This window comes from Pogona vitticeps, chromosome 5, assembly GCF_051106095.1.
Source record: "Pogona vitticeps strain Pit_001003342236 chromosome 5, PviZW2.1, whole genome shotgun sequence".
Taxonomy (NCBI): Eukaryota; Metazoa; Chordata; class Lepidosauria; order Squamata; family Agamidae; genus Pogona; species Pogona vitticeps.
In genome coordinates this window covers 24,117,972-24,131,246 of record NC_135787.1, presented here as the reverse complement: position 1 = coordinate 24,131,246, position 13,275 = coordinate 24,117,972, and the positions used below count along the sequence as shown (strand labels likewise).

At 41.2% G+C, this 13,275-nt stretch overlaps 1 protein-coding gene across 2 annotated transcripts in view; it reads left to right on the top strand.

Moving 5' to 3' along the window:
• Positions 1-13,275, top strand: part of PAPSS1 (3'-phosphoadenosine 5'-phosphosulfate synthase 1) — a 57,651-nt gene that overhangs the window by 22,454 nt on the left and 21,922 nt on the right. For both annotated transcript variants that reach the window (XM_020796409.3, XM_020796410.3), the window contains exons 6-9: positions 4,436-4,549; positions 6,529-6,640; positions 7,126-7,331; positions 11,119-11,254. In XM_020796409.3, coding sequence (XP_020652068.1) covers positions 4,436-4,549; positions 6,529-6,640; positions 7,126-7,331; positions 11,119-11,254 — 568 coding nt within the window. The remainder of the gene's footprint in view (positions 1-4,435; positions 4,550-6,528; positions 6,641-7,125; positions 7,332-11,118; positions 11,255-13,275) is intronic.

Sequence of the window (13,275 nt, the reverse complement as noted above, 5' to 3'; positions counted from 1 at the left end):
CAACTCTTCTGTAAGTTTCATTGATTCAAACAGGCTTGCTCTGACTGTGACTTACTTTAGCATAAGTCACAGAGTGGGCCCATTTGAATCAATGGAACTTAAAGAAGAGTTGACTCACCAGACCTCATTGATTCAGTGGGCCTGCTCTAGAATGATTTGCTATGCCAAGCAACAGGATTTTGACCAATGAATCTTGACTGGGCTCACTTCTGCTACTTCTGGAATTATTTTATGCCAAATTGACTGTGGCTGGGACTTGGGCTATCTATGTTCATATTCTATGATCCTTAGGATCACGTGAACTCAGGATTGTAGCTGTTATTTCTGCTTTTGAAGATGCTGGCCTGAAATTGTATTTTCTTCCTCTAAGGTTAATATAATCCTCCAGTTTTGAAGCTACAATCTTAATACTCATCATGAAAAAAAGCAACCGTCAAACTTTGTGGCCATAATCTTGTTGAATTTCTGCTGAACAGAGAGTCCTGACAGTGAAGTAATGTGTTGTCATGTGAAAGTGTTGTCATTGCACAAGTGGTGATCTCTATGAAGAAAATCTAATGCTTGAGCAGCTTGTGCAAGTGGCATGATCCTACATTAACTATGGTAGTAGTATTTTCCATCCATTGGAAGCTTAATGGGATAGTGGTAGGTGGGAAACATAAGACTACACTGTTTCTTGGACAGAGTTTTCCAGCTTTATATCAACAGCTGCCATTAGATCACAACATCCATTATAGCTCATCGTAATGTCTGGAGGTGGTCAAGGTTAAAGGTATGATGGGAGTCCGCCTCATGTGGTGATCATGAAAAGGGTAATGCTGCTTTGGGATGTTATACTGTGATGTTCGCTTTCTCTGTTGCTGCTTCTGAATCCAGAAGAAAGGAGAAAGATGTGTTTTATTACCATGGAGAGTTGTCCTATCTTCCACTTAACAAATCCAGATGACACATCTGTGCATTTCTGGACCTTTTCCTTCTTTCCCCATTCATTCTTCATGTGGGGCCTGAAAGTGGCAACAGAGAAGATTAGTCATTTGTATTTCTTTGATTGGATCTACTCAAACTTCTACCACTGTCAGTTTGCCCTCACCTTCATTGCATTGTGGTGGTCTACGCCCATCATAACCAAGACAGACTCAAAGCATGGCATCAGACAGGACAGCTGCACTACTTTTGCAGAGCACACATTTTGTACAGAAACAGTGTCAGACAGCATTTGCTGAACAGAGCAGAGAAATACGCAGACAACCAGAACAACATTCAAGTGGGAAAAGAACATGATGGAGTCACCACAGAGCTCATTTCTTGCCAATGACGTGTCCAAAAGTTATTTGTAACTAGAAACAGTTCAGTAGTTTAGTGCCTAAATAGCCTAGTTCCCCCGCCCCAGATTGTCATATATTCTTTTTTAAAATTGCCAATCATGCTTTGATTTTGAAGCTGGCAAAATATGCTGCAGTTTCGCAGTACAAACCAAAAGCTGTTCTTAAGTTATTCCATTCCTTGCAAGTAATCTGTAGGCTGGAATGTTTTCAGAAGTGTGATAGAAGTTTGTGAAGAGGTACAGAAACTAGATGCCTAAGGAATCCTCTGTCTAATTCTAATTAATACCGTTTAGGTAAACAGTTTAATAGAAATCAGTTTGTACTTCACTGAAGAATTAGTATGGAAAAAGATTAAAGGAAATGGCAACTGTTGTCATATGGAGCCAGTGGGTTTATAGGCAGTGATGGATCATCCAGAGAACATCAACCAGAATGTTCGAAAACACCACAAAAAACACTCTGGCATTTACTTGGCAAATAACTTTCACCCGTAACATCTGGCCAATTTTAAGTGATGGAAGACATCGCTATAGTCAGGCAGAACCAGTTTGACAGCTGGATCTTATGGATCTTTTGAGAATCAAAAGGACCCATGATTTCAAGTGCTTACCATAGTGACTGCAGTGCTGCCCTCTCTAAGCAGCAAGCCGCCTTTCCTATTTTGAAGCTGCAGAGGTGGGTGGGACGTACTCTAGCAATTATATGACAGCCCCTACTCAAATCCCATTTCTAAGACCTGTTGCAAAGACTTGGTTTAGTCACTTGGGAGTGGGACAGCAAGACACCAACGCAACCTTTATTACACTGGAAGCCAGCACCGTGGTCTTCCAGTGACTGATGGGCAGAGGCAACTGAGCCTATTAGAAAGGCAGGTGTAAAGGATTTGAAGAGGAATGATGAATTCAGAAGTTGTGATTTTCCAGCTGACGTAGTGAGGCCAAAAAAAAGAACACCCCAGCAATTACTAAGAATGCAGATGACAATTCAAAGACAATAGAGCCAGTCCCCACTAACCATTACATCCATCAAAATTCAGATGTTTTTCAGGCTTGTCTTTTAGATCTTGAGTTTTAGCAGTTTTATTTTATTCATTCATTCATTCATTCATTCATTCATTCATTCATTCATTCATTCATTCATTTATTGCGCTTCTGCCAATCTAGACGTTGTCTACTCTGGGCAGCTCACAACAGACAAGATAAAAACAGTTAATATATAATAACAGTTTTATAGCAATATACAGTGGTAACAATAGTTCAAGATGGGAAGAAAAATAAGTACAGTGGAACCTCGACTTACAGACGGCTCGACTTACAGACTTTTTGAGTTACAGACTTCTCTGGCTGCAAAATTTAGATTCGACTTGCAGCCAGAGAATCGACTTGCACACCAGAAAAAAAACCAAAATGGAATAAAAATAGAATAAAAACCACTGGTTATGGGATTAATTGGTTTTCAGTGCATTGTAGGTCAATGGAGATTCGACTTACAGACTTTTCGACTTGCAGCCACCGTTCCAATACGGATTAATTCCTTAAGTAGAGGGTCCACTGTAGTGCCTGGAGGGAAGGCCTGTCTGAATAACCAGGTCTTAAGTTGGTTTTTAAAAATGCCTAGCGAGGGGGCCAAATGGATCTTGGAGGGAGTTTGTTCCAAAGAGAAGGAGCCACTGCCAAGAAGGCCCGGTGTCTTGTTTTTTCTTTCCGAACCTCCCTCGGCATTAGGCTCCTTAGTCGCCCCTCCTGACTGGATCGAGTGGTACAGCTAGATCTAGGTGGGAGGAGGCGTTCTGCCAAGTATCAAGGTCCTAAACCGTTTAGGGCTTTGTATGTAATCATTCAAATTTTGAAATCAGTGCGGAAGCGAACGGGCAACCAATGCAAGGCGGCCAGGGTGGGAGTGATATGTTAGTGTTTCCTCACCCCACTGAGAAGTCTGGCCACCACTTTCTGCACCATTTGGAGCTTTTGCATCAATTTCAAAGGTAACCCCATGTAGAGCGCATTACAGTGGTCTAATCTCAAGATTACGAGCGCATGGACCAGAGTGGTGAGCGCTCCAACATCAAGATAGGGTTGCAGCTGGGCAATCTGCTAAAGATGGAAATAAGCGGAACGGACCACTGACACCACCTGAGTTTCCATGGTGAGCACTGGGTCCAGATGTATCGCCAAGCTGCGAACCTCACTCACAGTTGTACAGCCAGCTGAGTTCCTGGACAAAGCTGCTGCTGTTTGGCAATTGAAATTGTCATTTGGCAAATGGATCAGTCAGTGAAATAAAAAGAAACAGCGATGCCCCTGAAATCTTCCCCTGGTGTGCCATCTATTGAGCAGGAGACAAAGGAGGGTGTGGGTGCTCTTGGAAGAACAATCTCTGCCTCCACACAGTTGCTGGAGATTGTTCTTGCTTTGTGTAGCAAGATGTGAGCAAATCATGCATCTGGTTTTTTTAATGCTTTTATTGATATACTGTCTGTGTTTGGGGAACACAATAGGAAGTATTGGGCTAACTGGGCCACCCACAGTAGGGGATAGAGGTGTCGGAGAGATGCAGAGGAAGATGATGATGGTATCAGACAGCACCTCTTCTCTCACTTGCCCCCCCCCTACAGGACAGTATGATGGGATAGCTTAGGTTTGTTAGGCCCATTCCCACCAAATACTCATGAAAAGGTGAGATCACTGCTCTTTCCATCACCTGCCTTTTAAAAGTATGTTGCAGTAAATGTGTATCGTATGTTCGTTTTTTAAAAATTGTGGTGTTTTCTTTTTTGAATATTTGTACACTCTCATGGAGAAGTAGAACTATGGATTAAAGAAGTCACTCGAGCTCATTGTGGCTGTAAGGAAAAGATTAGATTAATAGGAAATTCCTCCAGACTTCTTGGCTAGGTTTTTCAGTGGCATTATTACAGAGGTGATAGTGGCATGTCTGTAGATAACTCAGAATGTGAAGTATTAGCTCAAGTATGAGGTTTAAGGGGGCTCCAGTTGGAAAATATGTTTAAAATTTAAAAGAACAACATTCTACTGAAACATAACATGGTCAGTAAAAAAATGTTACAATAACTTGCTTTCTCTGTTAAAAATGTGTGCCTTTTTCCTTAGGACATTGTACCAGTGGATGCCTCTTATGAGGTTAAAGAACTGTATGTGCCTGAAAACAAACTTCAGTTGGCCAAAACAGATGCAGAAACTTTACCCACTCTGGAAATAAATAAGGTAATAAAGTTCACAGAAGTAAGTAGTTTGCTTGCTGTTTGTAGCACATTGAAGGTTTGTCAGAGTGACTCCCATATCTCAACTCTCCGTGTATCTTTCAGATTATGAAAAACTTTTCTGTCTCTGCTTCTTGCTTGCTTGCTTGCTTGCTTGCTTGCTTGCTCTATCTATCTATCTATCTATCTATCTATCTATCTATCTATCTATCTATCTATCTATCTATCTATCTATCTATCTATCTATCTATCTATCTATCATCTATCATCTATCATCTATCATCTATCATCTATCATCTATCATCTATCATCTATCTATCATCTATCTATCATCTATCTTTCTTTCTTTCTTTCTTTCTTTCTTTCTTTCTTTCTTTCTTTCTTTCTTTCTTTCTTTATTTATTTATTTATTTATTTATTTATTTATTTATTTATTTCCATTGTCCTGATATGAGAACTATAAGGCAGCTTAAGAGGTAATTAAAGAAATAAATAAGTTGATATCGCAAATAGCGTAGTAAGACATAGAATTAAAACTTAAATTCATTGGTTATGTTGAATACCCACTGAATTAAAACATTTAGAACCAATTTGTAAGCACATCGTTTAAATGGAAAAAGCAGAGCATCCTCCATTAACATCCGTGACCTGCGCAGCTGATTCATTTGCCACAACCTTTATCTGTTGAGGTCTTTGCCGAATGGCAGGAGGACAACAGGGAGAGCAGCAACACACACTTTATTGGAAGGGGCTTTTGCCCATTTGAAGAGATAAGATGAATGGATGTTTAGAAGCCAGAGATAATGGAAGTTCTGCTGTGCTTCTGTAGTTCAGTTTTGAAAAAAAGAGAACAATTTCCATATTATACTGTTTTCCAGTCTTGTTTATTAGCCCATTTTTCATTTTAACTGTTAGTTATTCTGGAAAACTTGCCTTTCTTAAGAAAATGTAAGATTAGCTTGGCTTCCTTTTCAGTCAGTTTGGCGTCTTCTCCAGTAACGTCTTTCTGCAGCTTCTTTATTACCTTTGGGTAGTTGATACTCTAATTTTATCCTGTTTGTTTATAGTATACTCTGTTTTATGCTTTCTCCTTTTCCCAGTTTGGCTGGCTGGCTTTAGTTCATATAGTTCTACAGGTTTTTGCTTCCCCTTCACTAGAATAACCTTCCCTTCTGTAGTCCTAGATTTGACTTTAGTTCCCTCCAACATTATTACTTGTGTCTCTTATGTCCCCCATTTAATAGTTGGACCTGGATATAATGTTACATCTGATAAGTAGGGGGAGGATTTCTATGACATGTCATATTTTTTTCCTCCAACCTATGTCTGAGTTTATGGGTGGTTTGAACAGAGTAATCTGGTGAGAAAGGCCATGTTTGAACTTGCTTACGGTTTCAAATGTAGGTTGCAGAGAAAATATGACATGTCATAGAAATCCTCCCCCTACTGATAAGTATGGACCTCAAGTAGACAATTTGAAGGAGTTACTGTTTGTACTACAATTCCTGGAATCCCACAGCCAATTTATCCAGTTGTAAAATGAAATTTATATTTATCATTTTTTATAGTCATAACATATAATGGACTTGATATTGTGGGAAAAAAGTGACCATTAAGATTACAGTTTGCACACTTTCTGGCTCAGCAGCCTTATATGCAAGAGTGCAAAGCTCAAAATGGTTACGCTGACTAGTTGTTACTGCATACTGTTCCCTGGGGCTCCCATAGTTCAGAATTGGTAGCACTGGTTGATATAGATATTTTAGGGGAATGTAAAGCTCCCAGTGTTAAGTTACTTATATTTCTGAAGATGCCAGAAACTCCAACGTAGTGCTTCCCAAGCTTGGGCCCCCAGTTGTTCTTGGACTAGAACTCCCAGCAATCCTGGCCATCAGAGCTAGTGGTGAAGGTTTCTGGGAGTTTTAGTCCAAGAACATCTAGGGATATGTGAACATCTGACTTAACCAATGCTTTTGTTTTCAGGTGGATATGCAGTGGGTGCAAGTACTGGCAGAGGGCTGGGCAACACCACTTAGTGGCTTTATGAGAGAGAGAGAATACTTGCAGTGCCTTCACTTCGATTGCCTCCTGGATGGTAAGACGTTTTAAATTTTAAAATGGCAGCATCTAGGAATGGAACGTTAAAGTTTTTAGGACTCCCACTCCCAGAATTCTCGTAGAACAAGGAATGGGAGCTCAAAAAAACCCCAAGGAGGCTTCTGAGGAGTTTTTCCTGCTACCACACTCTTCCTGGGTTGCTTCTACTTTGAAATGCAAGAAAACTGCTCTCCTGTACTGTGAGAGTCTCAAGAGTATCTGGGACGTGCAGAGGTTCATGAGAAGGCTAATTAGGAACACATGTTAGGCTGCATAGAGGGCGCCTTCGGTGGAACTAGCCCTCCTGTGAGACTTTGCAAGTCCCAGATGGCCTTGGGACCCCTACAGTGCACTGGGACATTATCCTTTATGTTAGCCTCCTAGTTTTGGAAGAAAGGTGGGGTAGGATACACTTGGGGATTTTTCCATTCATATGGGAACTGCTATGGCTGTAGTTCATGGGATTCTTTCCCCCCTTTTTAGGAGGCGTTATTAACCTTTCAGTGCCTATAGTGCTGACAGCGACAAAGGAAGACAAGGAGAGACTAGATGGCTGCACAGCCTTTGCTCTGTTATATGAAGGCCGCCGCGTAGCTATTCTCCGCAATCCAGAGTTCTATGAGCATCGAAAAGAAGAACGCTGTGCCAGACAGTGGGGAACAACCTGCAAGGAGCACCCGTACATCAAGGTATTCCTGTCTGTACCAGGTGATGAGGAAGAAAGAGGCACTGTACTGAGATCCTGTGTGTGGCAATCCCATAGTCATCTAATACTGGACTAGGTAGACCTATGCCCTGATCCAGTACAGTGGGGTCTTGACTTAAGAACGGCTTGAGTTAAGAACATTTTGACTTAAGAACCGCTCTCATAAGAAAATATTGACTTGACTTAAGTACTTAGATTTGAGTTAAGAACTGAAAAAAAAACCACGTGGGAGGCAGGGAAAGTGCAAAATTTGAACTTTCAGTTAACTGTTGGCCAGTGAAAAGGGTGCCTGTCTGCTTCCTCACTCCTCCCAGCGTTTAGAGAGTGGATTGGGAGACAGTCTTCAGACTGCCTGGTACTGCCTGGACTGTATTTTCCCTGCCTTCCCTGAACCTTTCTTGACCTAAGAAAAAAAGAAACAAAATATGCCCCTCTAGTGGTCGAAGGCGGAATAGCAGCTTCCCATTAGTTTCTATGGACGGAAAAGAGCAGATACGGATCAAATGGTTTTCAATGCATTCCTATGGGAAATGCAGATTTGACCTGAGAACTTTTTGACTTGAGAACCGCCTTCCAATACGGATTAAGTTCTCAAGTCAAGACCCCACTGTACAAGCTGTTATGTTCTTAAGATAGCTTTTGCCAAGCTGGTGTTACAAGCTGCTATTTTGAAAGTTGTGTTTCATCTTTAAGGCTGCCGTGTATAGAAATCTGTGTAACTGTCAGTCCAGATTGCCACGTTTTCTGGGGAATTCCGTTCTGTCGTTACTAGCTGACTGCTTATGTGTGCACGCATTCTGTGGTTACTTGGAGTATAGATGTCTGACTGTGTGTATGTATATGTATGTGACAGAAACAGATTTAGGGTAAACTCTTTAAACTGCCAGTGAACATCAGAGAGATGTCTGTCCCTCCTGTGGTTTATAAATGCAGACTTGTGTGCAAGAGACACGGAGAAAGCACACCAATATATGAATTACTTCGCAATGATGACAGGAAAACAGCTGGATTCCCTGCCTCCGGGCTTGGCACAGCCGGATCAAAGTAATGGAGTCCAGCCTTCAGCTCATCTTTAATTTTGGCAAACAGTGTTAATGCTGCATTAGTATGATCTCCTAACAGTTACTGTGACCTTACTTCAGATCTTAAAATGTGATAGTGGTCAAGCTTTTGCTCCTAACATGGTCGGTTTTCTTATCATAAATGAGAGACAAAGTCTCAGGATGTAGAAAATAGAATCAAGCTCTTTATTCTGTATTCTTTAAATGGGTCGTTAAAAAGCTGTGACTCAACGTGTTTCGGCGAAGCCTTCTTCAGGAGCTAAGCATAACACAAAAAAACCCTGTTAGATATCAAATCATTATGATTTAAAGAATACAGAATAAAGAAGAACTTGATTCTATTTTCTACATCCTGAGACTTTGTCTCTCATTTATAATCTGTAATTCTGTGGATGTACCAGTTCCTTTTGTTTTGTTCAGTTTTCTTATCAGACAGGCAGCAATGGTTTCCTATATACTGACTAGAGAAAAAGCAGTGTTAGGGAGTTTACTTCACCTATTCCCTGTTGGAAAGGGCGCCCACCTTGGGACTGGAGAGCAGAAAAGAGGAACTCTTTGGCTTTTATCATGAACCAAAAGAGCTTGCCTGAGTCTGCTGTACTCCAGACATTTTAGGCGACATCTGCCATCATCACTCACCAGTGGGCATGCTGGTAGGGCTCGTGGCTGCTTTCATCCAAAACAAAACAGTCTACAAAATGAAAACAAACGTGTACATTTATGTATAGGTAAAGGTTTCCCTTGACATTTAGTCCAGTCGTATCTGACTCGGGGGGGTGGGGGGGTTGCTCATTGCCATTTCCAAGCCATAGAGCCAGCATTTGTCTGAAGACAGTTTCTGTGTCACGTGGCCAGCGCGACTAGACAAGGGATGATGTTACCTTCCCACCGAGGTGGTACCTATTTATCTACTTGCATTTTTACATGCTTTTGAACTGCTAGGTTGGCAGGACAAGCGATGGGATTCAATCTTATCACTACTGCTCTTCTGACCTTGCAGCACAGAGGCTTCTGCAGTTTAACCTGCAGCGCCACCACATCCCTCTAAAATTTATGCATACATGGAAACAATTAAAATGAGCAGTGCTAAAATCCCACTGTAATAGTAAAACAAACAAAGAAAAAAATTGTGACAGCTTCAAACCACCAAATGTAAAATATAAATTGAGAGCTAGTATTCAGGGATAGTATTGGTTGAAAGTGGCTTGGAATATCAGATCTGGGCATCAGATCTTTTGAAGAACATTTGAAAAGAAAGGAGCATTTGAAAAATTCTTGTGTCCTGTAATGGTCAACACAATAGATCTAATGAACATGTTATTCACAGCCCCTCTAGCTGGCCCTAGTGCTTGCTAAGATTCATGCAGGTATCGGCTGTCCTTTGAATAACTTAGTTCCATCCATTTGACCTTTAAAAGTGTATCCCTTGGGCCAGAATCCTGGTCAGTTATATAGTTATGGAAGGGCAGTCAGACAACCAGTGCTAGTTGTTTTGACAGCTGTCTGTCATGTGCCGTGATACAGATTGCACTAGTTTGTGTGACTGACAACTGGAGAAAAGCAAAAACCACCCATGTAACTGCTTTTCTGTGTAGATTTTTGTAATAAGATTCTGAGCTAGCTTTTATATTGGATTTGGAAACCATCCAGATCAGGAGTGTTTTTCTCCCTCATCCTCATTATCTCCATCCTATCTAGATTATGGATGTGATTGCATATTAACGTCGTTTTAATTGAGTTCCCTGTGTGACTTCACTATAATTCCACTGAGGGGTTATGCTAAAAGTACGTAGAGAACTAAATGACATGTGAAACCCTACATCCAGCATTCTTCCTAAGCCTCACTTTGTGCAAGTGAGTGCAAAGGTCCAAATATGAACTTTTAAACATATTCCATTGAATGTACTTCCATAGTTCCTGTGACCAATAGTGCTGTTTTTGTTTGAAAGTGGGTTCAGCTAAACACATTCAGAAGCTCCAGCTCTGATTGACTTCTGGCTTGGCGGTAGTAGTGGGACATTAGGAGCTGGGCATCTTTACCTTTGCATTGATCAGTTAGCCCTTTACAGTCCTTCAGGCATAATGCATAAATAAGGCTACCCAGTTCACATAAAAAACAAACAAGATAGGGATTAAGGTGCTAGAACCTTGAAGATCTGTGGTCTGGGAGTTCCCCAGCACAACCTTCTCGTCATACACCTCCAGAAAAACTGTAGGCATCATAACAGTGTGTCAGTCCAGTGCTTCTGGCAATTAGTTGACTGTGATGGCTAACCCAACCAATAATATGGAAGGTCGCTAAAAATCAAGGAGAATGGAGAAGATCCTGCATTCCTGGAATAGAGTGATAAGGCCATTTCTGTACCTAAGTGAAACTGGAACAAATCTTAAACAATCAACATCATCCAAAGCCACTTGGACCCCCAGCCAGAGATGAGATATTAATAACATTATTTCATGATGCTGAGATACCAATATATCACTCATATAACAGTGGCTTTAAAAGCTACTCTTTTAAAAGGTTGATGCGTGGGTGTACACATACAAGGAGAAATAAACTAACCCAGGACTCTTTGGATGTCAGTTCCTTTTTTAAGATGCTCCTTTTTATGAATCCTTAAACAATTAACGGTCTTAGGGTACTGTTTGATGTGCCCCCTTCTGCTCCATTTTTATGGTGCTAAAACAGTATGCTTTCATTCAACCTAGATGGTCATGGAGCAAGGAGAATGGCTTGTGGGTGGTGATTTGCAAGTCCTGGATCGTATTTACTGGAATGATGGCCTTGATCAATACCGCCTTACACCTGCTGAGCTAAAGCAGAAGTTCAAAGACATGAATGCAGGTGAGTTTTGGAATGAAGATGATTGGCATGAAAGAGAGAAGGTCTTCCTCCATTATTCCAAAGTTTATTATTATTGCTGCTTTCGTGGAAGGGGAGCAGAATGCCAGTGGAGCTTAGTTTTTATTTTGAATGAAGCACATTTTCTATGACTATATATTTTTTCTGATGATGGAAAGTATACAGTGGACCCTTGACTTACAGACGGCTTGACTTACAGACTTTTTGAGTTACAGACTTCTCTGACCGCAAAATTTAGGTTTGACTTGCAGACCAGAAAAAAAACAAAATGGAACAAAAACGGCCTGTTATGGGATTAATCGGTTTTCAATGCACTGTAGGTCAATGGAGACTTGACTTACAGACTTTTTGACTTGAGAACCGCCTTCCAATACGGATTAAGTTCTCAAGTCAAGACCCCACTGTATGTACTAGTTTTTGCTGTTGCTGATCAATATTAGAAACAAGCAGACCTAGCTATTCCAAAAGCTGATCAGCGGCACTAGTAAATTCTTGGCTGCCCTTCTTCCCAGCCCACTTGTGGCTGCCTGGGATTATGGTGTGTGGTATTAAAGGCTAGGCAGATACATCTTCCTTAATTGGATCTTCCATTGTCTAGCATCTCTTGGCTCTTCCCCCCCCCCTTTTGTGGATTGTCTTGAATTCCATTAAAAAAAACCCCACAAGAAGTGGTTCTATGGGGGCAAAGCACATGAGCCTCATAAGGAATTGCTAGTGATGAAAGGTATTCCAAGTTTTCTGCAAAAACAGCATTGGAAATAGCTTTGCTCGCTTTAGAGTAGAATGGAGAAACCCACAGCATGTTGGTTTGTTTCCATGTTAGTGTTTTGTGTTAGAAAAATAGCTAACAGACCAAGACACCAATAGTCTGGCAGCTTACTTGTTTGTTCTGTTCTAGTGGAGCAAGCAAGAATAGGCCTCCCTGCCTAACACTAAAAGGTTCCTGGGAGTTAAAAAAAAGAAGATTCCTTTAAAATATCCTGGAGGGTGGAGGTGGGAATAGAGACGGTGGTAAGATGGTCAATTCTCTTAAATATTTATAGATTTGTTATAGTCTGCCTTTTCTCCAGGAAGGCCAAACCAGAGTGCATGACTCTTTTCATCTCACTTTATCCTTGCAACATCTGATGCCAAGGGAACAGGACTAGAAATTGGAGCACCTAAGTCCTAGTCCAACACCACCTACTACACCATACTATCCCTGGAATTATTCTATAGAAGCTGGAGTTCCCTTGGAAAATTTAGGCACCTAATCACCGAGCAAGAAGCACCTTGACACTTGAAGATCTTGAGTAACTTGCGGCAAAATGAGACAAATGAGACTAGAGCGTCTGCAGTTCTCTGTAGCAGAAATGAGCAGTAGCTAGAAAACAACTGTGGATGTGCACAGAATATAAAGAGGCTTGCAACTTTCTTGAAGCCTGTGGCTGCAATCCACTGTTAGCAGTCCAGTATGAAATGAGATTTCTGTGCATAATTAACATTGGAATGGGCGCACAGTGGTCAGCTGCAGATGACAGGGATCTGGTTGTAGAACATGCTGTCGTTGCTGGATCTCCCTCACTCAGTTGCAGATATACACATACTTTCAGGCAGGGAATGTCTGAGTCAATTTTGTTAATCCATCCTGCCTGCTTGTTAACAGCAACTGGCAGTGGCTCTCCAAGGATTGAGGCACCGTTATTTCCTAGCCCTCCTGGAGATGCCAAGAATTGTACCATGGTGCCTCTCCTTAGTGAGCAGTTTTTGCTGTGACACTGTCTTTGCAAATGTCACTCCTCTTACTCCCTTGTCCAAATGACTCCTTTTGCAGTAGTGAGTATGGAGTTCTGATTTTTATATTCAGTGCATGTGAACATTTCCATGGTTGAAGAAAATACATTGAATTGCCAGGCAGCTTGCCAATGTAGTTAGTGCTATCTGGTTGCTTTTACTTATAGTCATTCTCAGAGGCAGACCTTTTTAAACATTCCTTTCAAAGCTCTTCTTATACAACTCAGTTT